Source organism: Saccopteryx leptura, chromosome 3 (genome assembly GCF_036850995.1).
Source record: "Saccopteryx leptura isolate mSacLep1 chromosome 3, mSacLep1_pri_phased_curated, whole genome shotgun sequence".
In the NCBI taxonomy this organism is placed as follows: Eukaryota; Metazoa; Chordata; class Mammalia; order Chiroptera; family Emballonuridae; genus Saccopteryx; species Saccopteryx leptura.
The window spans coordinates 15,587,642-15,614,757 of NC_089505.1; the positions used below are offsets into that span (position 1 = coordinate 15,587,642).

The window sequence follows — 27,116 nt, forward strand, 5'->3', positions numbered from 1 at the left end:
CTTTAATCCCTGGATCTCTCTCGGTCGCTGGGAAAGCTGAATGAATTCAGCAACATTTGTATTTACCGCATTTTACATGGTGATTTAGGAATCAATAAATGCCCAGTAAGTGTGTTTTGCACAAAAAAAGAGACTCAGACAGTGTGACCCATGGCCTCAGGCCTGACTCCCTCACTGACATGGTCACTGTGTTGTCCAGGGGGTGCTCTCTAAACCGCCCACCTGCCAGCACCCCCAGCCTAAGCAGCACGGAGCGGGGATCCATGAGACGGTGAGTCCTCTCTTCTCACCGCAGCTTAGCATGGTCTTTCCTTCCCCCGCACCCCGTGACAAAGCTTATACAGTTCATACAATTTATATAGCAAAAATATAACTCTTTTCTCTCCAGCCAGATTACATAGAGTCAGTAGCAGCGCTTCTGAGATTTTTAAAAACATGGCACGCCCACTAAAGGGTTAACAGACAAGCCTTCTAGCCACAGTTTACTTGGTTTTCCACTGAAGGACACCTAGCAACCTCTTTGGTCTTCTTGAAGGTCTTTCATGAGTTTCCCTCTTCTGGCTCTGCTGGGAGCCCAGAGCCTGCCTGTGTCAGCGTCTGGGTCCCCCTGTGACCCGCTCTCAGCAGGCGTTCTCGCTTCCCAGAGCATCCAGCCCAGTGCCAGGCACGGAACGCCTGCCCCCAACCTACCCTGGGCTGACTGACTTGAACAGTAGGAAAGGGAGGAAAAGGACTCCCCCACGTTCACAGAGCGTACGTACCTCGGATAGTTAGTGCAGTACTGGGTGTAAATGTGGAACTGTTCACTCTGCAAGGAAACAAAAGAGACTGTTATGGGCAGAAAGGCAGAGACATCGGCATTCATTTACAAACAATGAAAAGAAACAGCATTGCCGCCTTTAAATGCATTCCTCCCTTCACAGGCGCCTGGCTCCTGAGTCCCTGTGGCAGTTGTCCGTGCCTTTCACCTCCCCTGCCTTCTATCTAGACTCCACACGCGCTTGGACTCATCGGAGCTCACAAACACGTATTAAGCATCTGCTGTACCGGGTAAATGTGAAGGGAAGTAGGAAGAGGTGGAGAACCAAGTTTCCGCCCAGGTGTTCAGAGCCCTCGGTGGATGTGCAGGGTAGGCGAGAAATATAAGTAGGTCCTTAACATGTCACATGGTAAGAACGCGTTAGAAGTTTGTGCAGAGCAAGAGAAAGCAGCTATATGTGTCTGCAGTTATGGCCGCCCACTGTCTCCCGCACCCTTTTCATGGGAAAACCGCTCTGCATCCTTGAACATTGAACTTAGGCTTTATTTCCTCTGAGGAGCCTTCCTGAAAGCTGAGCCAACTTGCTCCTACTCTAAGCTTCCTCAAAAACCCAATACTTATCTCTCTTGTGGCATTTACCAAGGGATGGTGACATTTACTGTGCACCTGGCTGTCTCCCGCTCTAGGCTGTGCGTTCCTGCAGTGTGAGTGCTATACTGTGTTCATTCGTACACAGTATTTGTGGAACTACTGAACCCCCCTCTCGTCAACGAAGCTGAAAATGACTTGAGAACCGGATCCGAGTGTCCTTCCTCATCGGTATGGATCTAGCATGCCAGCAATGCCTCAGATGCAGTGCGGCTGACTGACCAATATGGGGTTCTTGCCTTTCCCTACGAGCATATTCCCTGCTTCCTACTATCTCTTAGTCTTTCTGATGTCTGGTCATATGCTCAAATATTGAGAAATATTCAAGTGCTCTTAAAGGATAACTGTTTTAAAATGGAAAACCACGACTTCCAAGCAAATATAACATGAACCCTATCAAAGATTTTATTTAACCTCTTAATTAATGAGGAAATTAGTAAGATATTACAACTGGATCAAGGTATCACACTTAGGTCAGTGGGGAATGCTGAAATGAATTTACAAATGACCCCAAAGTAACTTTTTTCTGCAGAGATGGGTGGGTAAAAAGATCCACTGTCTCTCTACAGGACAGTATTCACTCACCTGTCTGTGGTCAAGATCACTTATTGCATGTTGCTATCAGTTATCGACAAGTTACAGAGTTGTAAACTAGTTTGAAGACAATGAAAGGTGCAGAGACCCCACGGAGGGTTATTGAAGGTTTTCTATGGAAAGCACCCAATAACCTGTTGGTCAATTTCAAAGTCTTTGACAGATTTTTTTTCCTAAACTGCCAAGGGAAAGAAGTTTGCAGATGGGTGAGTGAGGTGGCAAAAGCTAGGCTTTTAAAATTTTGAGTGTGAAACTCTCAGTCAGATAAACAATTCAAGGCCAATGATTTATTCTCCACAGTACCTTTTATTTTAATTTTTGGAACTTGAATGGTTTAAGTTTTTTTTTTCTAATTTAAAAGGAAGTTCTATTTAGAATCCTTTTTGTTAAATTCAAGTAGGATTAGATTAATTATTTTATTAGAAAACATTTCAAACATATATAAATGCAGAGAGGATGGCAAAATGAGTCCTCAAGTATCTATCACCCAACTCAAATTGTAGGCATCATTTCATTTCATTTGTAAATATTTAGTACATATCTCTACTATAAGGACTTCCTTTTTTTTTTAGGTTAGAGGAGGGGAGATAGTGAGGCAGACTCCTGTATGTGCCCCAACGGAGATGCACCTGGAAACCCCATCTCAGGCTTATGCTCCAGTACTGAGCTATTTTTAGTGCCTGAGACCGATGCTGTCCAACAGAGTCATCCTCAGCGCCTGGGGCCATGCTCAAACCAATCAAGCCACTGGCTTCAGGAGGGAAGGAGGAAGAGAAGGGGGAGAGGGAGGGAGGGAGAAGCAGAGGGTCGCTTCTCCTGTGTGCCCTGACTGGGAATCAATAAGGACTTTTAAAAAGGAGTATCACTCCAATGCCATCATTATATATAAATAATTCCATAATATTATGAAAGTTCATCAGTCATTATTTACATTTTCTATTCTCTCTCTCTTTCTCTCTTTTCTTGTTTGATTTGGAATCCAAATAACATCTATACACAGCCACTGGCTGGTATCTCTTAAGCCTCTTACAGATTAGCAGTAAATTCCCCCCTCTTCTTCTTCTTGCAAATTAGTTGTTGTAGAAACCAGATGGTTCATCCTACAGAGTTTCTAATAGTCGCAATTTTGCTGATTCTATCTCAATGGCTTCCTTTAATATGTCTCTCTGTCCCCTGCACTCCTTGATAAAGGAAGCCTGTTTGGATTTAGGTTCCATAATTTGGCAGGAACACATCATAGGCTGTATTGCATTTCCACTGGGAGGCCACAGTGGCTGGCTGGCTCTCTCTTTTATGATGTAAATAACTGTTGGTAATTATTGCCTAGATTTATTCATCCCTCAGAGGCTGCAAATGGTGATATTTCTATTATTCCTTCTTCATTTATTAACTTCCTTATATTAACTACTTGTAACTCTGCAGTTTACGGTTTGTATGGGAAAGGCAGGATAAACGCTTGGTTCTTTTCCTCAATTTTCAAAATAAAGCATTGCCTCTCCAGCATCTTGCAAAGGGCTTGGATTTTATATTTTTTTTTAGCATCACTGTGAACTCATGAATATAAACATAGTTACTGGTGTGCAGTCTTTCGAGTTGATTATTCTTGCGGGTGTGCTCACATGATTCATGCTTGGCCTCTTCTTCAGTGTTCGTGACCTGACCTACAGCCTCCAGGGGCTTCCTGGTTTTCTGGCGTGACAAGACGGTCCAGCCGGTCCTGCGCATTTCCTCCCCACGCTCGTTCTCCTCGGAGCCCTGGCTCCCTGGGGCGGGAATCGTATTTGTGTGGAAACCACAATGTGATGAGCGTCAGGGCTGCTCTTGCTACTTGGTTTGTCATTTCTAGGCTTTTTCAGTGAACAGAGTTAGAAAAATGGTGTTTTGGTTTTTTTTACAGATAAAATGCATCCTTAGCTCACACCAACACTTGCAATTCAGACTCACGACTATAGCGTTTTTATTAGCCTTATTCTTAATCTGTATTTTCTTTTTCCTACCAATTCCAGTCCTAAAAGACACTACTAACATAAATACTCACTTGCTTTACCCCACACTACACTCAATCATTTTAGGATACCAATACCAACACCACCATAGATGAGATCATACCGGAGATCGGTTAAGAATGTATTCAGTGAATTTTGTCCACAGCATATTTTTTAATCAGTTGGAATTTCCTCTGCGTGGTTATGTCACAAACCAGATGCATAATTTGGCTCCTTGTTCCATTTTGCTTTCAAGTTTTGGAGACAGCTTTTTTTAAACGTCAATTTTGCTTTATAACTATGTGAAATATGCACGTGGTTTCACAGTCAACTCTACAAAGAAAGGCGCATGCGAGGAGCCTAGCTCCCATTCCGGCCAGTCCAGCTTCTTTTCTCCCTTCCCGGCCACATGACACTGTTTTATTGTACAGCTTATGCTCCTTTATTTATTTTTTTTTGTATTTTTCCGAAGCTGGAAACAGGGAGGCAGTCAGACAGACTCCCGCATGTGCCCGACAGGGATCCACCCGGCACGCCCACCAGGGGGTGATGCTCTGCCCATCTTGGGGCGTCGCTCTGCCGCAATCAGAGCCATTCTAGCGCCTGAGGCAGAGGCCACAGAGCCATCCTCAGCGCCCGGGCAAACCCTGCTCCAGTGGAGCCTTGGCTGTGGGAGGGGAAGAGAGAGACAGAGAGGAAGGAGAGGAGGAGGGGTGGAGAAGCAGATGGGCGCCTCTCCTGTGTGCCCTGGCCGGGAATTGAACCCGGGACTCCTGCACACCAGGTCGACGCTCTACCACTGAGCCAACCGGCCAGGGCCTCTTTTGTTTTTTAAATACACATTTAAATACAAGCATATCCTCCCCATTCCTAGATAAATAAAAACAAGTCCTGCTAGTGATTCACAACTTTGAGTGTATTTCAGAATCACTTGGATGCCAGAGTTGCACTGTGGAGTTTCTAATTATTTAAAAAATTGATTTTAGAGGGAGAGGCAGAGGGAGGGGGAGAAAGAGAAAAAGAAGAGAGTGATCAATTTGTGGTTCCACTTATATATGCAGTCATTGGCTGATGCTTGTATGTGCCTTCACTGGACATTGAACCTGCAACGTTGGTGATTCGGGACGATGTTCTCATCAACTGAGCAGCCTGGCCAGGGCTGGAGTTTCTGAGTTAGTAGGTCTGGGGTGGGACCCGATAATTTGCTTTCAAATTTTCACTGGGGCTGGGCCAGGGTGCTCATTCCTCCAGCACGCCTTGCCCACCCTTGCAGTATATAGATATTCCTTATCATGCTTTACTGCTTCACGGCCCTCCATTGTGCGGTTACTCAAGTGGCTTCTTGTTTATGGACTTCTGGGCTGTTTGTATGTACATATGTACATAGATACAGGTATATATATATATACCCATGTTCTTATAAGTTATATATATCTATACATTGTAACAATTACTACTGCAAAGAAGAGCATCCCCTTATTGAATTGTTGTCACTGTATCTTTGGAGTAAGATCCCGGAAGTAGAATTGCTGGATTAAAGGGCACATTCAGTGTGGTTTTGCTGGATAGAGCCAAGCTCCCTTCCAGAGGCTCGGTGTCGTGTTGCTTCCCCACAATTATGGGAGTACCTGTTTTCCCATGGCCTCACCAATTCAGAAGGCAGCCGAATCTTTAAGCACAGTAATGTAAAAAACAAATCTAAATTAGTTGCCAACTTCTAAAAGTTATATGATAAAAAAATGATTTCTGGTTTCTCCGGAATAAGTAGTAGATCCACTGGTCCTGGGCCCGCAGGTTTATGTGACACTTATGTCCCCATGAGACCAGGCCAGTACCCAGATGACGACAGCCTCTACCTGGGCCCATTCATGCACTGCATCCACCTGTTGAGCTCCTGAAAGCACCAGAGCGTCCAGACCTGACTCCACAGACAGGAAAAGCAAAGTGATTTGCCCAAGGTCGTCTAGTAAATTAATGTCAGATTGGAGCCTTTCTCTGGTTTTGCTCTCACACTCTCTGCTTCTCACTTTTTCCTGCTTTCTGCTTCGCTCAACCTGGGATTGGACAATATCTGGTTGACGTCCCTTAATTTTTGAGAGGTTTAGGATCATTTGAAATACCAAACTTAAAAACAATGACCCCAGTGAAAAGGTTTAAATTACATCATGTATTTGATCTCAATAGACCTGTCCCTAATAAAGCCTCCAGATTTTCATGTAATTAAATTCCTATGCATTTTGTGACCTCATGACTCTAGTCCTATATTATTTGATTTAAATTAGCTATATATTCTTAATCTAGAATCAAATGCACATATGCTCTTAGATTTCTTGAACAATTCAAAAAAATAGTTTTACACAAAACTAAAAATAACTCATATATTCGGTGGGACACTTGAATCTATGTAAACACAATAAATTAAAATCAATAAAAATAAAAAAAATCAATAGCTCCCAGTTAGTTAATCCTTAAATTCCTATTATGATATATGCTACCCCAAATCCTTTTCAGAAGTATTTAGTGAAAAAAAAAAAGCAATGCTAAAGAAATTATGCAAAAATAGATACTGCATTCTGGTTATTCAACTCTCTCAAATTGCAATTAGAGAAAATGTAGAAATGAGATGTTTAATTATGAAAGAACAAAAATATAAGATAGGACTGTTCAGTTGAGCGTATAAGGCACTCAAATATTTATTGCATGAATAACGAGAGGAAAAAATCGGTATGATTTGAGGGTTTCTTCTGCCACATGATCTCTCTCTCTGTGTCTCTTACACACACACACACACACACACACACACTCCTGAGAAGTTTCCCTGGACACTATGAGAAAGGCTTATTATGTAGAGAGCACATAGCATACGGGTAAGGTAACATTGACCTGATATGGATATGGAACAACAGCACTTCCTGGGGATATTTCAGTAAGAGAGTGTGTGCGCGCGCGTGTGCGCGTGCGCGCGTACGCGCATGAATACATGTCTGGGCACTGAAGGGAGAGAGGCACCAATGGGGAGGAAGGCCTGAGTCACGGGACAGGTGGAGGTTAATTAGGGGAGCTTGGGTCTCTGAAGAAACTTTGTCTCCTTCCTACTTGTTGCCCAGGGTCAGCTCAGGTGACAGTGAAGATAAGGGATGGAAATAAGGGTGAGGTAAAGGCTGGAAACAGGCAAACCTATTCCAGGTGCTTCTAGAGTCCTAAGAGAGCAGACGGATGCTCACCGGGAGGCAGCGTGGCCTGCCCAGTAGGGACGTTTTATCTCTGTCCTTCAAAGAATGGCCTCTGGACTCCTGTTCTTTTATGGGCAGGTGAGCAGTGTGCCCTGTGCTCTCCACTCCTCAGTGAGGATTTCTGTGACCCCCACCGACCACAAAGCCAAGGTCAAAGACGGATCTCCATGGGGGCCCCAGTGATTCAGACAAAAGCCAAAGTCAACCGCCAGCTCCCCTTTCATTAATGGCCTCTCAATTAAAGCAATTTTCCACTCCTCCCAGGAGCTGGAGCCGAGCAGCTGGTCGTGTTTCAGAAAACGTAACATCTTCTAAATGTCAGAGCGCTGAGTGAGAAGCGGGTTGCGCCAGATCCCCGCGCTCCCCTCGCGACGCCCCGCTCACACAGGGAAGTGTGGAGTGCCGAAGCCGGTCTTCTAATTAAACCTGGCACTATTACAATGAAAAATAAGATTTGGGAGTTGGCAGCATAGCCCATAAACAAACTTTTATGTGAATAATTAAGCCCGAGCTAAGCATATGCTGGCCCATCTTTAATCAGCTTGTGATTACAGTTACCAGTAAGAGCCCGAACGGTTCCAAGAGCCTCTGTGTTGTTTATGTGCTGTGGTTACTTTAACATACCTCCTTTGATATACTTGGCGTGTTCTTTTGCCCCATTTCTCCCGCTTTCATTCCCCTTCTCTTTTTTTTCAAATTCCTACCCTTTAGGAGAATTAATTATGACACAGGCAACTTGTGAAAAGAATCGTATGCAACCATGTGTGCACAGACATTTCACAAGTTAACACACCCACGCCCACACCCACCCACAGAGTCAGGAGCGTTTTATATACAAGGCCATCAATTGCCTATAAGGAACCACACTTCTAAAACCCACAGTGTTATGTTTGGATCCAAAACTATTGCATGGATCTGCAAGTCATCACTAATGACCTGGTGGAACGAGCCTAGAGCCAGGTCAGGTGAGGAGGATACTCCAAGTTCCCATCGGATTCAAATTGGACTACAAATCCTGAAACGAGGTGCTAATTCTTGGCTGGACCCCAAAGTGTGGTCGTGAGCTTTGCTTAAACCCTTGTACCTGTGAAACCACAACTGCAGACATCATACCAAGTTGTGCTGCAAAACCATTTCTGCTGGGAATTTTGGAAAAAATGAAAACTGTTGAATTCTTTTTTCAGAGAAACTTAAAATGGGATTCTATACACAGCAGGTAATAAATCCAGAAAGTAATGTTGTAAAAGGGTTACCTTGAATGTTTCAGAATTCTGTCTCTTATCTGGGCACAGAGTATGAACCAACTGCCATATAAGCTTTAAAAGTCAAATCCTTTCCTTGTATTTTTCTAAAACCATTAATGCAGCATGAGAAAAATGTAGGAAAAAAGAATGCATTTTTAAGATGTAAGAGATTAGCCCTGGTCGGATAGCTCCATTGGTTGGAACGTGAGCCCAAAGTACGTAAGTTGAGGGTTCGATCCCTGGTCGGGGCACATATGGGAGCAGATCTATGTTCCTCTCTTCCTCTCTCTCCCCCTTCCTCTCTCTATAAAACCAATAAAATTAAAAAATAATTTATAAAAAGGATGTAACAGATGAAATTTGCTTCTCCTTACCCCCTAAATGATAACTATATAGCCTTGGCCAGTGCCATAGATATTATATAATAAAGTATTTATAGTCTAACTGGTCTAGTGGTATTTTATATTTATTTTCTAACATTCTTCTAGTCCAAACTTTCCTTTCCCCAGATTTAAAGTATTTTCCTAGGAAAGATGACTAACATCATTCAGTTACTATACAAATTCCAGAACAACTACTAAGTTAGTATTTCCCAACTTACTGGGGACAGTAACAAATTTTTGTTGTTGTTGTTGCTGATCAAAATAATAAATAAACGTTGTAGTCTGTTATCTGTCTTGGCTGGCACAGAGAAATGAACCTTGCTTACCTTGGACACAAAACATTCTGCTATGGCCACAGGGTCACTTTCACAGTTTTCCAAATCTTGCAGCAGCTCACTAATAAAAGAACAATAGAAAATATTAGATTGTAGTCTTATGGCTGAGGACATTTTAGGTAACCTAGAAGTTCACACATTTATATGGCCTTTACAAGGAATCCTATTTAATTGGATAACTGAGGACCTATTGTCATTATAGCCAAGGTTTAGATAAGGGACTTGCCCAAGGTCATGATGGAACAGGAATTTAAACAATGGTCTGATCTGTAACTCTTCCACCTGGAGATAAGCTCTGACTAACATTTTCTCACTGTCTGCACAGGCATAGCAGGTACTGTGCAAATACTAAGAGCAAACGTATCAATGAGCAAGCTGAGATATGTTGTCTGGTCTACGGGCGCTTGGAATCCATTGGAAGAGTCAGACGTGCAATGAAAAGTCACACTAAGAGATACAAAATTTTAAACAAAGATAGTGCTCTATACGAAAGATATGCTAGGGAACAAAACAAACCAAAAAAAAGAAAAGATATGCTAGGGAAGAAAATATCTTTTCTTAGATGTAAATCTACATTACTTTTTAACGATTCACTATTTGAAGTAACAGTGTAATATTTCATTGGCTGGGCATAGCATAATTAATTTCATTTCCCACTGTTGGATAAAATTCAAATGGAATTGCTGGGTCAAAGGGCATTTTCAGTGTAAATGTTAACGCATTTCCAAATTGCACTTCATGTAAGTTGTAAAATATATATATTTTACTATGTCAAGTGTTTATTTTAATTAGCTGTGCATTCCAGACTTAGTAAAGTGAGTTCAAGTGTTCTACAGGAACTTAAATAGCCCTGCCTTGTTTCCCACTTTCCAGCGCCACGTTCTAGAAGCATTTGCCACTGTAGCTGTCTCTGCTGTACGTATCCATGTTTCTAAACATGCTGATACTCTGTTTTCATCATTTTTCAGTTCTATCAATACATAATATCTACTTCTGAATTTCCCCAAACCTGCCCTCCCCCCACCTTCTCAGTGAAGTCTGTTATGAAATTGATTAAAGTTAGAGCTTACACTTTAAATATTCTCAGCCCAGCCTTGCAGTATACCAAAATTACATTTCCTTTCTTGTACAACCATGTTTTCCCTTTTCTATTTTTTTTTGCTTCGTATCAAAGTATACGCTGTTAATTTAGACTCAGACTTTGAACCAGAAGCATAACTCTTGTGTCACCGTGTGCAAACATCAGACTGTCTGTTGGTTGCATTCTTGCCAAGTGACCTCCCTCTCGCAGCCCTCTGTCCTCCCACGCGCCGCTGAGCAGGTCGCCCTCCGGACCTGCTGGGTTCCCCCCAACACCATCCTGACAATGTCTAGCTCCTGGGTTGGAAGCCTTGTTTCTGAGATACCATTTCAGATGTATTCCCTCCTTTGGGAGATTATAACGCCCAGCAGCTTTCTGAGGAGGGACAGTAGGTGGTATATTTTCTGAGATGTCTAATTTCAAAATGTCCTCCCTTTATACTTGGCTGATAACGTCAGTGGATATAGACTTCTTGGTTGGAAGTCATTTCCTCTGACACTATCTGTTGCCTCACGAATTCCAATGCAGAATATTATCATTCTTATTTATGACGCAGGCTCCATCTGACCTGTTTCTCTGTTCTGAAAGCTTTTACAGTTTTCTCTTTGTTAACATGATTCTGAAATTCTGTGAAAGGTGGCAACGGAGTAGGCTATTTTCATGAACGGAGCCAATTTGAATATTTGAGAAATACTATTTAAGAAAAAATTTTATTTATTGATTTTAGAGAGAAGAGAAAGAGAGAGAAGGGGGAGGAGTGGGAAGCATTGCTTCTCATATGTGTCTTCTTGACTGGGCATGCCCAGGGATTCCAACTATTGACCTCAGCATCCCAGGTTGATGCTCTATCTACTGTGCCACCACAGGTCAGGAATTGAGAAATATTTTTGAACATCAGTTCTCAAAGTGATGCCTGGGATCCTGAGACCCCTTCCGGAGGTCCAAAAGGCCACAACTTTCATAAAAATACTTAGACACTATACTTCCATTTTCTCATGGAGGACAGAGGACTTTTCCAGAGGCTATGTGACCTGTAACAAATGAGAAGTAGAAGCAAATAAGAGAATCCTGCTGTCTAGTAGTAAGTCAGACAGGAAAGAGATCAGCAAAAATGTATAAAACAACCTCCAATGTGCCAAAAAATGTTAATGAGAAGAGTAGTAAAATTCGTTTTCTAAAAATCTGTGGGTTTATTACTGTCAATATTGAATAAATTGATATTTTAACAATTTCTCAGTTTTAATTTCTATCATGGCAAATAAAACATTATAAACCATAAACAAAAGAAAGCCTTTCAGGTCCTCAGTAATCTTTAAGCATGTGTAGGTCCTAGGATCAAAAAGCTAAGGACTTCTGTCCCTGAGTGATGGCTTTGATGTTTCCTTCCCTCCATTTTCTTTTCTTCTCTCTCCTTTTGAAGCTCTTATCATTCACAGTTTAGAGTTCCTATTCTTTCTCCATGTTTACTGTTCTGTTTTCTGGGAGACTTAGACTTTATTTTCCATCCTGTTTTATTGAATTTTTTTCCTTTTTAAAACCTGATTTTTAATTTCAAAGTATTTTTTCTATTTTTAAAGTAAGTTCTTGAGATGTTTCCGTTCATACTTTTACAGGTATAAAATCTCTTATCTCCAAGGATGATATTGTTGTTATTATTTTGGATTTTTCCTTCCCGCTCCTTGCTTATGACCCAGCTCCTTTTTAGCTTCTGCCATTCTGGTCCCCTAAGTATCCAGGGAGCCTCACCTGTCCTCTTCTATTTGCAGGTGAAACACCACAGAGCTGACCACAAGCTCTGCAGAAGCACAGCTTGTCCTGGGTGCTCTTCAACCCAGCAGTGGCCCTCAAGCTGTTGGTGTGAGAAACTATTTACACTTTTAACAGTTCTGTATGTGGATTATATCTGTTGATATTGCCTATATTAAAAATTGAACAATTACAAAATATGTTCATTCACTTCATAATATAATCATATGTTAACATAAATAACTTTCTGTAGAAAATAGACTTTATAAGACCAAAAAAACATTAGGCAGAAGAGTAGCATTGTTTTACATTTTTGCAAATCTCTAATGTCTGCCTTCACCCAGCTGGAGCCTTGTATCTGCTTCTGCATTCGGTACAGTGCAATCTGTTGTTTCGGTTGAAGTATATAGAAAAAAGTCTAGCCTTACACACTATGCCACTAGAAAAGGGAGGAATATTTTAATAGCCTTTCAGATAACGGGGGGGGGGTATCTTTTTTGGATATGATACTGAAACTCAATAACTGCTAGTTTCTTAGAGGTTTGCTGGAGTCTGAAATATATCCATCCACCTGACCAGTGGTGGTACAGTGGATAGAGCATCGACCTGGGATGCTGAGCCCCAGGTTTGAAACCCTGAGGTCACCAGCTTGAGTACAGGCTCATCAACTTGAGTGTGGGATCACTGGCTTGAGTGTAGGATCATCGACATGATCCCAAGGTCGCTGGCTTGAGCAAGGGGTCACTGGCTCAGCTGGAGCCCCCCCTCCCCACTCCCCGTCAAGGCACATATGAGAAGCAATCAATGAACAGCTAAAGTAATGCAACTACTAGTTGATGCTTCTCATCTCTCTCCCTTCCTTTCTTTCTCTCTCTCCAAAACCATACCCACGTACTCTGTTACTTTAAAATCCATTGATCTACTTTGCACTTTGAAAGAATCTTTTACCAAATGTATGGTTTCAGGATAGTCTCCATTTCAAACATTCTTTCCTAATATTGTCATAAAAACAGGCCCTCCGTAAGATTGCTTTTAGTTTGGAAAAACATAGTTCTAATATTTACATCAGTATCATTTATAGGAGAATTTGAGATCTTGTTCCCTAGCATATGTCAACAGTTTGGCTCAAACACACTCTTATGAACATTCAAAAAAAAATCTTCTATAGAAAGATGGGTGCAATTAAATTAAAGACAGTTGAGATCTTGTCATTAGGACCCAAACACTAGATGGAAATAGAAGGTCGAAGAAAAAGAATAACCAGGGATGTAACACCTCGGGGCTAGTGTTTCTCATTAACGGAAGATGCAGTGCTTTGGATATGGGTTTTATGTCCAGGTCTTTCAATACAAATCCTTTTTCTGAGCACAGAATAATTCCCAGCAGCGTCCCTCATGTTACTTCTCATAGCTTCATAGAAACGCTCCTTGACAATATTTAACTCCTCAGGTTCTAAACTGTCACATTCATCAGGCAAGCCCCCCTTTGAGCGTTAATTTCATCTCCAGCGTTGACTTGCTGGAGAGAGCAAGTGTCTCAGGGACCCGCCCACGTTCCAGGTGAAGCTCACAGGAAAATAAATGATTGGCACTCATTGCCCAAGAAGCACAGATGTGGGAGGCTGCCCAGACACCTTCCACTCCCAGCCCCTAATTTCAGGTGAGGAAACCATGGCTCGTTAAAAGGGAGGTGGCTTACCTTTGGTCACACAGCTAATAATTAATGGCCTTGGCTGGGGTTAGTGGCAGGCCTCCAAATCCTGGCTCTGTGCTCTGTTATAAACACATCTATCGAAAGATTTCTTTCCTGATTGACTCAAGAAAGCCGAGGGCTAGACTCGGCATCATGAAGTCTTCACCGTGATGGAGCCTGCTGACACGGGAGGCCAGCTCTCCTTACAGTGCTTTTCTCAAATAGGATGAATGCACGGAAGATGGGAACGGGGAGGAGGAGGAAGTAATGGGACTCTGTTCGTGCCCTTGTCACCAGGATTATCATGCTGATGTAGGTGGCCCACCAGCTCGTTTGCTCTCAGTTCACAAAGAATAACTACTGGAAGCCTCCTGTGTCAGGCACTGTTACAGACACTGGGTCTGGGAGCGAAGAACAAGGTACAAAGGCCCGGCCGTATGGCGCTCATGCTCCCATCCTGCGGGAAAGTGTTCATAAATGAGTCAATAAACAACACAGCACCAAACAGAAAGCAACAAAGGTGGGCAAGGATGGGAGGAACTGGAACCCTTGTGCACTGTTCGTGGGATGCAGAATGACACAGCCGCCATGGCAAGCGGCATAAAGGGTCTTCAAAAAATTAAAACAAGAGAGCGACCATAGGAGCCAGCGAGCCCCCAATGGGGCATTTATTCAAAAGAACCAAAATCAGGATCTCGAAGAGATACAAACACTCCCACGTTCATTGTAACAGCACAAAGCCGAAATGTGGAAAAAAGTTAAATGTTTGTGAATGGATCAAAAAAAAAAATGTGGAAGGTGGTTGACATGCACAATGCAATATTATTAACTTTAAAAAAGAAGGAAATTCTGCAGTATGCGATAACATGGATGAAATTCGAAGGCGTTATGCTCCGTGAAATAAGCCGGTCACAGAAAAACAAATACTGTTATGATTCCACTTCTATAAGGAATCTAATAATAGTCAGACTCCTAGAATCAGGTAGGAGAGGGGCTGCCAGGGGCTGGGGTAGGGGAAACGAAGCAGTCGCTGAGCACTGGGCACGGCTTCAGTCAAACACAACGAATAAATCCTAGAGGTCTGCTATACAACATGGTGCCTAAGTGAACAATTACCTATTATACACTTAAAAATTCTTTAAGAGGGTACATCTCATGTCAAGTATTCTTACACAATAAAATCAATAATTGAAAACCCATTTTGCCAAAAAAAAAAAAAAAGGTCCCTAAATGAAATTACAGGAGAAGCTCACACACCATAACACATTATCATCACTTACTAAGAAATGTTGTGTGAAAAGGAAGACAGCACAGAAACGACCTACCATGACATCGTATTAGGTAGGTGGGGTGATAGAAGCAAACAGACAGGGTGGGGTGAGAGAGCCGCTGAGCCCGGGGCCAGGGGGAAGGGTGTAGGAAGAGTCCCAGGAGGCTCTCTGAGGATGCGACACTTGAGTGTGGGGAGGGTTACAAGAGAAAGTCATTTAAGAAACTGGTTGTGAGTCCAGGACAGGAGGAGCTTGGCGTCTTCTTGTGCGAAGTATAGAAAGGAAGCCACTGTGGTTGGAGTTTGCCGAAAAACAGAGTGTGGAAATACAAAAACAAGATTAAGTATAAAATAATATGCCATGTATTATGGGCGCACAGATGGGGCCGTGGGATGTGGTTTATCAGCCACTGAAGATACTCCCTAAAGACCAGAAACAGAGCTGTCCCTCTCGAGTTACAGCCTAACGGGGCCCATCGCATCAGCACAACTAAAGAACAGCTTCACGTGTACATTAGCGGGAAGGGTGACTCATAGATGGTGTTTTGTACTCAAACTAAAATGAGAGCCATCCTACCTTCAGGTTTTGGGTATTTTCCCTTTTCCTTAAGTAATTGTTCCAAAACTTTCCTCCTTATTGAGTAGGACTATAGAGAGGAAAATATGATTGTTTTATTTGAGCTCAAGCTCCTTGTTTGGATGGGAAATGAGAAGAAACACTGTTCTGTTGTACAGAATAGATTACGTACAAAATATTCTCTGGCTGCTGCTGTGAACTTGAAGTTGGACTCTGTATTTTGACCTTGAAGATTCCACGGCCTTACACTGAGTTAGACTCAGGAATGGGGCCTCTCCCCTTCCCATTTTGCAATGGACTCTGAGCAGCACTCCTCTTTCCCACCCACCTACGAAGGTCAGCTGGCATTTTAACTGGTGGCATCCACAGAGGCACATGTGGATGTGCAGACAGAACATGGGGTGAGAATAACATCACTAAATGTTCCATTAATTTTACTGGTCCATTAGCAGTGGCCTTGAAAAAAGCCTACAGGTAAGGATGTTTCTACCATTGTGCAGAAGTTAAAGGCATTTTAGTGGTGTGAAATGTACTAAAAGAAAAAAAAAAATAACTGTCCCCACTTTTTCTTGCTTTATCTATATCCCACAATTCATCTTCTAAATTATATTTCAAGGTAGAAAAATAAGCAAATACATATAAATATTTTTTGGTCTTAAGATATGTTACTTGCTCTGTGAAGCTTTCACTAGTCCCTCAGATAAAATTAACTGCATGTTCCTCCGAGCTCCAAAGCACTTTGTTCATTCCTTGATTATATGCCTTGCTGCCCATGAGCTACAATGGTGTCATTCATTTCTCTACCACTAGACTCAGCCCAGTGCTTCACACACAGTCGTCATTCCACATAGGCACTGCAGAGTTGAAGGGGAAAAGGAAATTTTTACTCTGTCTTTTGAAGAAGGAAGGGAACTTTGATGATTTTAATTTGCTAAAAAATAATTTTGAAATAGAAGTTCAATAAAAAGGAATGGTCTTTTATTTCTTCATTCTTTCTTCTTAAAGGAAGATTCAAGTTACAGTTAGATCACTCTTCTCTATTCTTAGAGAGCGATGCTGTATAAAACAGTCGGCATTTCTTCTTCACTTGGCAGTGAAAAAAAAGGTTTTAGGGGCAAGTTAAAAGGGGGAAAGTGTTTTGTGGGGTTTTTTTTTTTTTTTGCCTGACCTAGTTTCTTGACCATGTGAGGATTTCTTCCAGACAGCAAACCAAAGACTTAACCATCTAGGCTATCATAAGAGAGATTTGGGTGTGCGTGTGCACATACACACACACACACACACACACACATACACACACACTCTAAATGAAGTCTCAATTGCATTCTAAAACATTTCATGTTGGAAGATTTTGTGGATTAACAATTTAAATCTAGTCTTAAACCAAAACTGAACAAAGACAGATCAAGGAAAGGATTATATGCTATTGTCACTTATGAACGTGAGTGAAACAGTTCTTTAAAAAATCAAACTTATCATTGTATAAATATATAAAAATGTAAAACATCATGACCAGGTAGGTTTATTCTAGTAAAATATGTAAGAGTCAAATCAGAATGTCTATTAATATAATTTAACACATTATGAATAGGAGAGAAGTCATATGCTAGTTTTCTTAGAGGTATATTAATTATTTAATAAAATCCGATATTAATTCATAATAACATCTTAGCAAAATAGAAAAAAGAATTTATCTAAATCTCAGAGCAAGCATCATACTTAATGGTAAAACAGTAAAACATTTTTGCTAATATCAGAAAGAAAATAATAATGCTAACATCTCATTAACGTTATATGGTGGGATTACCCAAAGCAATAAGATAAGGAATGAACTCCATAGGGTAGAACTGTAAAAGAAGACAAAAAAAGGGTCTCATTTTCAGATATCACTATCTGCATAGAAAATCCATATATATGTATATACATACACACACACACACACACACACCACTATCAGAACTAATGGGACAGTTTAGAAAGTTAGTTGGATACATTATTAACATATAAAAATCAAAAGCATACCTAGATGACAATAATAGCCAATTAAAAATAGGAAATTTAAAGTTACATGTATGAATATGATAAAGAAATGATAAAACATTATTATAGGACATTTAAAAAGGCTCAATTAAAGGGATGTATGTTTATGGATAGAATGACTTAATATTATAAAGATGTCAATTCTGCCAAAATTAATTTATAAATTAAATGCCATTTCAATAAAAATTCCAATCAAGTTCTTCATTGAACTTGGCAAACTAATAACAATAATCACTTGGCAGTATAAAGAATCAAGAAAAGCTAAGCCAATGTTGAAAGAGAGCAATGTGGGCTCAATAATTAAGACAATGTGGTATGGGCAGGGATGATCAAACTGATGAGACAACGCTAAGTCCAGACAAAGACCCAGGCACACATGCTAACTTGACATGGGAAGAATGAGGAACTACAAATCAACATGGAAAGGCTGTATTTTCTTTTAATTTTTTTTTTAATTTTGAAATTAAAATTAAGGTTGTGACATTTATCAATAAGAGTGTATAGTATTTGCTGGACCAGGCGGTGGCGCAGTGGATAGAGCGTCTGACTGGGATGATGAGGACCCACGTTCGAGACCCCAAGGTCACCAGTTTGAGCGCGGGCTCATTTGGTTTGAGCAAAAGCTCACCAGCTTGAACCCAAGGTCGCTGGCCCCAGCAAGGGGTTACTTGGTCTGCTGTAGCCCCACGGTCAAGGCACATATGAGAAAGCAATCAATGAACAACTAAGGTATCGCAACAAAAAACTAATGATGGATGCTTCTCATCTCTCTCCATTCCTGTCTGTCTATCCCTGTCTATCCCTCTCTCTGACTCTCTCTGTCTCTGTAAATAAAAAAAAAAGAAAGAAAAGAGTATATAGGTTTTGCCTGACCTGTGGTGGCACAGTGGATAAAGCGTTGACCTGGAATGTTGAAGCTGCTGGTTCAAAACCCTGGGCTTGCCTGGTCAGGGCACCTATGGGAGTTGATGCTTCCTGCTCCTCCCCCCTTTCTCTCTCTCTCTTTCTCTCTCTCTCCCTCTCTCTCTTTCTCTTCCCTTTCTAAAATGAATAAATAAAACCTTAAAAAAAAGAGTACACAGGTTTCAGGTGAACATCTCTATAGCATTTGAACTGTTGATTGCATCGTGTGCCCATCACCCAAAGTCAAATCATTTTCCGTCACCATATATTTGTTCTTCTTAATCCCTCCATTCCGTAACCACTTCACTTTTATCTATGTCCATGAATCTCAATTTTATATCCCACCTATGTATTTTCAATCACTGGTGATGGGACCATTGCCTAGCCATGTGAAAAATAGGAATTAGGAGTCCCTAACATATACCATACATACCTCCATCAATTTTAGTTAGATTAAGGATATATGTAAAAGCAAGATTTCAATACTTTTAAGAAAAAATAAATTTATGAACTGAGAATGAGATAATTTCTAAATACAACACAAAAACCACATACTATGAAAAATACATTTATTTAGTGTAAGCAAACTTATGAATTATACAACTGTTTTCCAAAGAAACCACAATTAAAGTTAAAAAGACAAGTCTCTTACTGAGACATGATTTGCAACTCACATAGTCCACAAAGCTCACGAACCAGAATTCATCAGCAACCCCTACACAACAATATGGAAAAGAAACATCCTGATGGACCCATGAGCAATGAATATGATCCAACAGACAAGAAAAGAAGCTTGGTCTTCACTGAAATCGCAAAAGGCAAAGGAATATATTCCCCCAACGGAATATCACACAGCAGTTAAAATAAACAAAGCAGAGCTATAAATCTCAAAGACAATGGGGAGTAAAAGAAATGTGTAAAACATTGACACAACTTATGCCATGTTTGAAGTAAATGAAAGCATGTTACATATTTTAAATAAATACTTACATACATATATACTATAGTTATGCCAACAAAATCATACTTGGAAATGAAACACCACGTCTTGGACAGTAGTTAAGAGTTATAGCGGCATACTGAGTGAGAGTATACTGGATTTCCTGAGCCAATTCTGCATATCTCTTCCTAATTCCATGTTCAGTGACGTCTGGTTAGCAGCTTGAAATCTGCTGTCGTGGGAATACTGCACTGTAAAAATCGGTAAACGCTATCCACCTCAGGTTCCCTCTTCCTTGTCCTCACCCTGGAGAACTGGTTTACCATCATGGTGCCATTCTCTCCGGTGTGAAATGCAATTGGGAGGAGTACACATGGGCTTCAACATTATTTGTAAGTTCTTTATGCTTTAAAAGCATAAATTTCTAAATTTTTTTTTTTTTTTTATGTTTGGGAGAGACAGAGAGAGTCAGAGAGAGGGATAGATAGGGACAGACAGACAGGAAGGGAGAGAGATGAGAAACATCAATTCTTTGTTGCAGCTCCTTAGTTGTTCATTGATTGATTTCTCATATGTGCTTTGACCGGGGAGCTACAGCAGACTGACTGACCCCTTGCTCAAGCCAGCGACCTTGGGTCCAAGCTGGTGAGCTTTTGCTCAAACCAGATGAGCTCGCGCTCAAGCTGGCGACCTCGGGGTCTCGAACCTGGGTCTTCCGCATCCTAGTCCGACGCTCTATCCACTGCACCACCGCCTGGTCAGGCAAATTTCTGAATTTCTAAAGCAAATACGGCACAAGGAAAGACTTTGATAGAGTGAGCGTGGTTCATGGCTGCGTATCATATTACTCTATGCTATTCTGCATGCTGGAAATATATTCTGGAAAACAAAATCTAGTCAGTTGAATTTTTCAGGCCAGCATAATACCATTTTCTTTTTTCCCCCCTCTTTAATTTTAGAGATCTAAATCTTGCTTAGTTGGTCACAATGATATCATATGATGTTGAAAACCTGGACCTGAACTAACAATAGAGACTTTAAAATTATTTCAAGCCCCAACCATAGATTTGCTGGACAGTTGTATCTTTGAGTTCAACTGATGTAGGGTGGAATGTAATAACAGATTCATAAGAGGCAGTAAGATAGAAAGTCACATCATAATCTTATTTAGCCAAATATAATAGCAAAGGCATCTGAGCTCTGAATTTAGACTCCAGACTTAAGAGGAAGGAAATAAAAATGAAAGGGACAAAAGAATACAGATAATTCAATGGTGAATGTTTATCAAGAAGATATTCTTGAAAATAATAAAAATGAAATAGTAATAATAATACCGATAAAGATCTGACAAACCCAGGTATTCATACTAAGCTAGGCTGGGTTTCCAGCTCTGTGTCCTGGGGGCAAGGAGCCTTCTACATGGTACAACTGATTCTTTGTCCGGCAGAGGCATACCTGCTCTCTAAGATGTGCCTCTGATGCCCCTCAGAGACCTGAGGGGTAAGTGAGATCACACATCCGCAGGGGGCTATATAAATCGTGATCTAAAAGGGGGATAGGCTAGAGCACGGTCACATACAATTGTGTCACTACCCTGACGCCTCATATATCACCACCAGGGCACTAATTCATTCTGGCTTGGGTTATTTTAGGCATGTCTGATTTCCTCTATCAGAGAATGCCAAAGACAAAAGAACAGAGAACCAATTCAGGAACAGAAAGGTCTTCTCAAGTCTTCCAACTGTGGCCAACTGGGCTCCACTGCCAAGGCCCCATCTTGTTGACACAGGCGGCGACTCCATTCCTTTTTTTTTTTTTTTTTTTTTTTTTTGTATTTTTCTGAAGCTGGAAACGGGGATAGACAGTCAGACAGACTCCCGCATGCGCCCGACCAGGATCCACCCGGCACGCCCACCAGGGGCGATGCTCTGCCCACCAGGGGGCGATGCTCTGCCCCTCCGGGGCGTCGCTCTGCTGTGACCAGAGCCACTCTAGTGCCTGGGGCAGAGGCCAAGGAGCCATCCCCAGCGTCCGGGCCATCTTTGCTCCAATGGAGCCTTGCTGAGGAAGGGGAAGAGAGAGACAGAGAGGAAGGATAGGGGGAGGGGTGGAGAAGCAGATGGGTGCTTCTCCTGTGTGCCCTGGCTGGGAATCGAACCCGGGACTTCTGCACGCCAGGCCGACGCTCTACCACTGAGCCAACTGGCCAGGGCCAGCGACTCCATTCTTATCTTTCTTTACATTAGAAGGTACATGAGGGTTTGAACTCCAGGGAGTATAAAGCCCTTCCTGGATCACGCCACAATGGGTTTGGAGTCAGAGAAGCCCAGAAGAGGCACGTAAGGTGATCACACACACACACACATGGAGCTCTATGGCTGCTGGCATGAAGTAAACACTGGATAAGCAGTCATTGCCATCAGCTCACAGCCAAACCACAGGGAGACGGAAGCCACTAGCTCAGCCTTCTTCCCAGCCTCCCATAAAAGTGGTGGGCTCTGGAAGGCTAGAAGGATTTCACCATCAGCCACATGGAGGCTGCTCTAACACTAGCACATTATATGAACACGTGGACTCTACATTCCCTAGCTCAGCTTTATGGTCTTTCTCTATTTTCTCATTAATGTGTTTATTTGATCTAGATAGTGTTTCTTAACCATGGTACACATTACAAACAGCTGAGGACATTTTAGAAAATGAAGATGCTCTGGCCCCACATCAGACCAATTTATTGGAATTACTGGGTGTAGGATCCTATATATAATATAATATAATATTAATATAATATAATATAATATAATATAATATAATATTTATAATATAAATATATATATATATTTAAAGCTTCCCAGGTGAATCCATCCAGTGTGTAACTCAGGTTAAGAATCACTGTCTTGGGACATGCAAACTGGTTTTCAAAGTCTGCTGAATCAAATGACAAAGATGTTGCAACACTGGCACTTTTGACATCCTAGGATTTCAAAAGTGAAGGATGAGTTGTTGCAATTCAACAAACACATCTCCCAGAGGCCAGGCCTGTGCTAGGGGTTAGGGGCTCACAGGTGGCAAAGGAGATGTAGATCCTGCCCTCAAAGAGCTCTCACATATACCAATTTCAGTACAAAAAGAGTGGACAGATTTATAATTTGCATGTATAGTTGAGTCACACAATGACAGGACACAGTAGAACTTTATAATGAGATTTTACTATAACAAAATCAAGGTCATCGCTGGTTAATATTCTGGTGTTTCCTCTGGCACTTCAGGTGAATGAGCTCACTGAATGAAGCATCACAATAACCATACGAGGCGGACATTCTTAATGTTTCTATTCATTCTTTCCTTCCATGAGAGCTCTGACGCCCCCTATGGGCCAGGTGCTGTTTTATGCACTTGAACAGTAAAAAGCAGATTCCTGTCCTCCGGAGTGTTTTGTGAATGGGGGTGGGGAACAAAGAAATGAGAGACCTATCCGAAAAATCAAGTACATCCTATGTTAGAAAACTTGCAAATTCCAGGAAAAAAAGGAAAGATCAAAGCAGCTAAGGTGTGTGTGTGCGCCAGGTTAAGTGCATTGAGACAGTAAAAACTGAGCAAAGACTCGAACTAAGGAGTTATTATTTCCTCGGGAGTCATTTATTCTATTCCATCAAAGGCCACGCAAACCCAGATGCTCTGAAAACCAGAGTCTGTGCTCTTAACCTGCCTCCGTCCTGGTCTTCCAAGGAGTATCACACGACGTTATGATAACTGGCTCACTTGTCCAGTCCCTTCAGCTCCTTGTCTGTCTTGTTTACTATAGAAATTGTCCAAGCCCAGTGCCTGCTACATTGTACTTACTTAATCCCTGCTTGAATTAATTGCTTTTAGTCTTAATTCTTAACTAATATGCATTAATATACACATAACGAAGTATTGTGTGTTTACCGTATCCTGCCGGCTCCCTGGGCAGAAGAGAATTTTCAGAAAGTGCAGTGGAGGTGGGGATGCTTCGGACTAAGCTAGCAGGTATTTCTGGCTGCCCCATTCATTGTGTGTCATGGAAGAAAGATGTCACTGCTCTGTCGGGGCAAACAGGTCTCTCCTCTGGACCAGGTGGATGGAGCGGGACAGGATATTGAATAAATGTGAGCCTTGTATACAAACAGGAAGGCTTCACGGCACGAGAGCCCACAAAACTTTATGAAGTCAAATCAGGGATTCCAGGTCAAGTTTTCTTAGGTTGCATTCATTTGAGAGAACCTCATAATGTCCCACTATGAGAACAATGTTTTGAGCAGTCGCTTACCTATTGAAGTGGTAGATATCCTGTATGTTTCCAAAAAGGGCTGATCTTTCTTCCGTCCCCAGAGGAAGTTTCGTCTGGTCCCTGATGCAGTCAAGGTAGTCCTGCGAAATCAACGAGAAGGATGTCTTAAATCAGGGGTCCCCAAACTTTTTACACAGGGGGCCAGTTCACCGTCCCTCAGACCGTTCGTTGGAGGGCCAGACTACAAAAAAAAACTATGAATAAATCCCTATGCACACTGCACATATCTTATTTTAAAGTAAAAAAACAAAACGGGAAGAAATACAAGTAAGTAAATTTAAATCAACAAACTGACCAGTGTTTCAATGGGAACTACGCTCCTCCACTGACCACCAATGAAAGAGGTGCTCCTTCCAGAAGTGCGGTGGGGGCCAGATAAATGGCCTCAGGGGGCTGCATGTGGCCCGCGGGCCGTAGTTTGGGGACCCCTGTCTTAAATGCTGCTGCCCTTCCCCTGGGCACGTTTGTAAGATGTACCTTTCATAGCAGTTTCAAGAAATTATTGCACTAATGTGCTCATTAACTCTACTATGAGAATTCAGTTCCTCTATGATTAATGATGATAATGCTCAACATATTTATAGAATTGGGATTTTGAGCAAAGAGAGTGTTGTATATATTAATTATCTACCCATTAAAATGTATTAATTTCCCTAGATAGATAATATAATGACCACATTTACCAATAATATCAAAGTTTGACATAAAAACATGGCCTGTTGTTTCCTTGAATGATATGATATGACATCATGATATGGTAAAAGATATTCTAAAATTCATACAGTGAAAAACCATAAATACAGCTCTTAAAATTTCTCATCACAAGAAAAATGATTTGTAACTACATAAGGTGATGGAAGTGAACTGAACTTACTGTGTTTAATTAACACACTATATATGTTGTACACCTTAAACTAATACAGTATTATTGTATGTCAATTATATCTTAATAAAACTGAAAAAAAAAGTAAGAATTGATTTAAACATAACCTGTAAGTTAGAAAGAACTCAACTGTTAAGGGATAGAAATAGATTCTTCCCCAAATACCAAATTATAAAAAAAAAAAAAACCAAACCCCTTTTTTAAAAAAAAAAAGACACACAACTCACGCTATATAATAGGCTATGTTAATGACCCATGGAAAACTTTGAAATGATTTATTTTTTGTTTTAGCATAGAAACAGCTTCAAACAGAGCTAACTGGGGCTCGGACCCACAGTGGGTTATTAAACGCACGAGGCTTAGAAGCTATTTGAACTGCTGAGAGAGGGAAAGGCCTTTCTGCCCACCAGTGTGCTAACGAGTTCATAACCGAGCGTTCCCCTTCCTGTGGCAAGGCCTGGAGAAAGAGCTCTGCAGGAGGCAAGAAGACAATAAAGAAAAAGAGTGGAAACAGCTGAAATAACGTAAAATAAAAAATAAATATAATCCTCTGCCCTGGGCTGTGGCCCTCTACCCAACGTCCGTCACGGGGCTTCGGTGGCTCTGAGAGGAAGTCACTCTGTGAAGAGTCAAGCGGGGCCCTGGCGTGTGGGGGACCCGGGTTCGATTCCCGGCCAGGGCACATAGGAGAGGCGCCCATTTGCTTCTCCACCACCCCCTCCTTCCTCTCTGTCTCTCTCTTCCCCTCCCGCAGCCAAGGCTCCATTGGAGCAAAGATGGCCCGGGCGCTGGGGATGGCTCCTTGGCCTCTGTCCCAGGCGCTGGAGTGGCTCTGGTCGAGGCAGAGCGACGCCCCGGAGGGGCAGAGCATCGCCCCCTGGTGGGCAGAGCTTCGCCCCTGGTGGGCGTGTCGGGTGGATCCCAGTCAGGCGCATGCAGGAGTCTGTCTGACTGTCTCTCCCCGTTTCCAGCTTCAGGGAAAAAAAAAAAAAAAGAGTCAAGCGGACCCTCAAAATCCCAGCACGTCACCCTCATTCCAAAGTCTAGTCGCAAACACAGTTGGATTTAGATGCAAGTTGCAAAAGGCGAAACTGAAATTTCAGAACCATCAGATAATTCTTTCTTTTTTAATAACCCACATCCATTCTTTTGTGTGCTTTACATCCCACAGATGAAAAAACAGGCAGGGTTTCTTAACTTTCTCGGTAGCATATTTCACAGATGGCATCAAGTAACTTTCCATTCCAGTTTTTTTTTTTTTAATATTAAGATCACTGTGATACATGAACCAATGTTCATATATATATTTTTGAAACAAGCTTTGTGGTAACATCTGTTCTTCTAAGAAAGTGGTCATCTCAGTAAGAAATTAGATTCACAAGACTTAAGTGTAGTTGTCATTTAAAAACCACAATGGCAAAGACCTAGCTAGTCTCCTTACTTTTATGAATGGAACAATTCTAAGAGGCTTACGTATCTGCACAGGATACAGAGTTGGTGATCAAACAAGAAATACTGAGAGAGGTTAGAGTTGATGTCACAGCATTATGAACATGTGAACCCTAGACTACATTCCCTCAAAAAAAAATACACATATTCACTAATATTTTCATAAAATTATACATGGTCCCAAAGGTTGGGCTAACTTGCACGGAATGGCTATATTTGATAGTTGCTTAATACTTTGATCAACATTTTAAAAGAACAAATTGTATACAAAATTAAGAAGGTAGAATAGCAGGATATGAATGAATACGAAGTGGGAAAGTAAGTCAGAAGGCTATGGATGGGCTTGGTCCATACCAATAGCAGGATGAAGGGAGGGACAGAGGTGACATGTGCACACCAAGTCCACCTGGCTGGCCACAATGACATTTAATGAGAAAATGAACAGTCCTTTTTCTCACTTCCAAGTGCGAAGCTCGCTCATTTGCAGAAACCTGAAACTCAATTCTTCATGTGGGGGAGAGATGGAGTTAAGGGGCTTGAAGAGTTTCATCTGCGGTGGGAGACAAAGAACCCTGGGGGGCCCATTGCCAACTGAGAGCGGTTCAAAACCCCAGGGCCTGTGGTAGAGCAACTAGATTGTAAAAGCTGCTTATTTTCTGAAATGGTTGAGAAAATAGATCGTTTGGAGTCCAAATTTTTGGTAGGCCACTCTAGAAAACAGATCAAAGTCATATGGCCACAACTTGTTCTCCCCAATGATCATCATTAAGTTCTTTAAATATGATACTTGAACCCTAAACCAGTTACTGAAAACTACTGTAGCATGCACTGCATTAACAGCTGTAATCATCGGAGGCCAAAATGAGAGGTTTGAAGCTCAGTGATAATAACAGCTCGTTCTGGGCTCAAATGACAGAGCAAAGACACCAATGAAATTATTAGAGCCTGCCACGCTGCTTATTAATTTTATTGGCTTAATGTTAGTGCCTCCTGCTACAGTACTGTTAACACTGTTAACAGTGAAGGATCAATTTACAACTTCTG

General features: G+C 41.6%; 1 protein-coding gene across 5 annotated transcripts in view; it reads right to left on the bottom strand.

The window, feature by feature from the left end:
• Positions 1-27,116, bottom strand: part of PLEKHG1 (pleckstrin homology and RhoGEF domain containing G1) — a 229,699-nt gene that overhangs the window by 37,934 nt on the left and 164,649 nt on the right. For all 5 annotated transcript variants that reach the window (XM_066372995.1, XM_066372992.1, XM_066372993.1 and 2 more), the window contains 3 exons: positions 23,720-23,820; positions 9,174-9,243; positions 762-808 (listed from right to left, as the gene is read on the bottom strand). In XM_066372995.1, the coding sequence (XP_066229092.1) occupies positions 762-808; positions 9,174-9,243; positions 23,720-23,820 (218 nt within the window). The remainder of the gene's footprint in view (positions 1-761; positions 809-9,173; positions 9,244-23,719; positions 23,821-27,116) is intronic.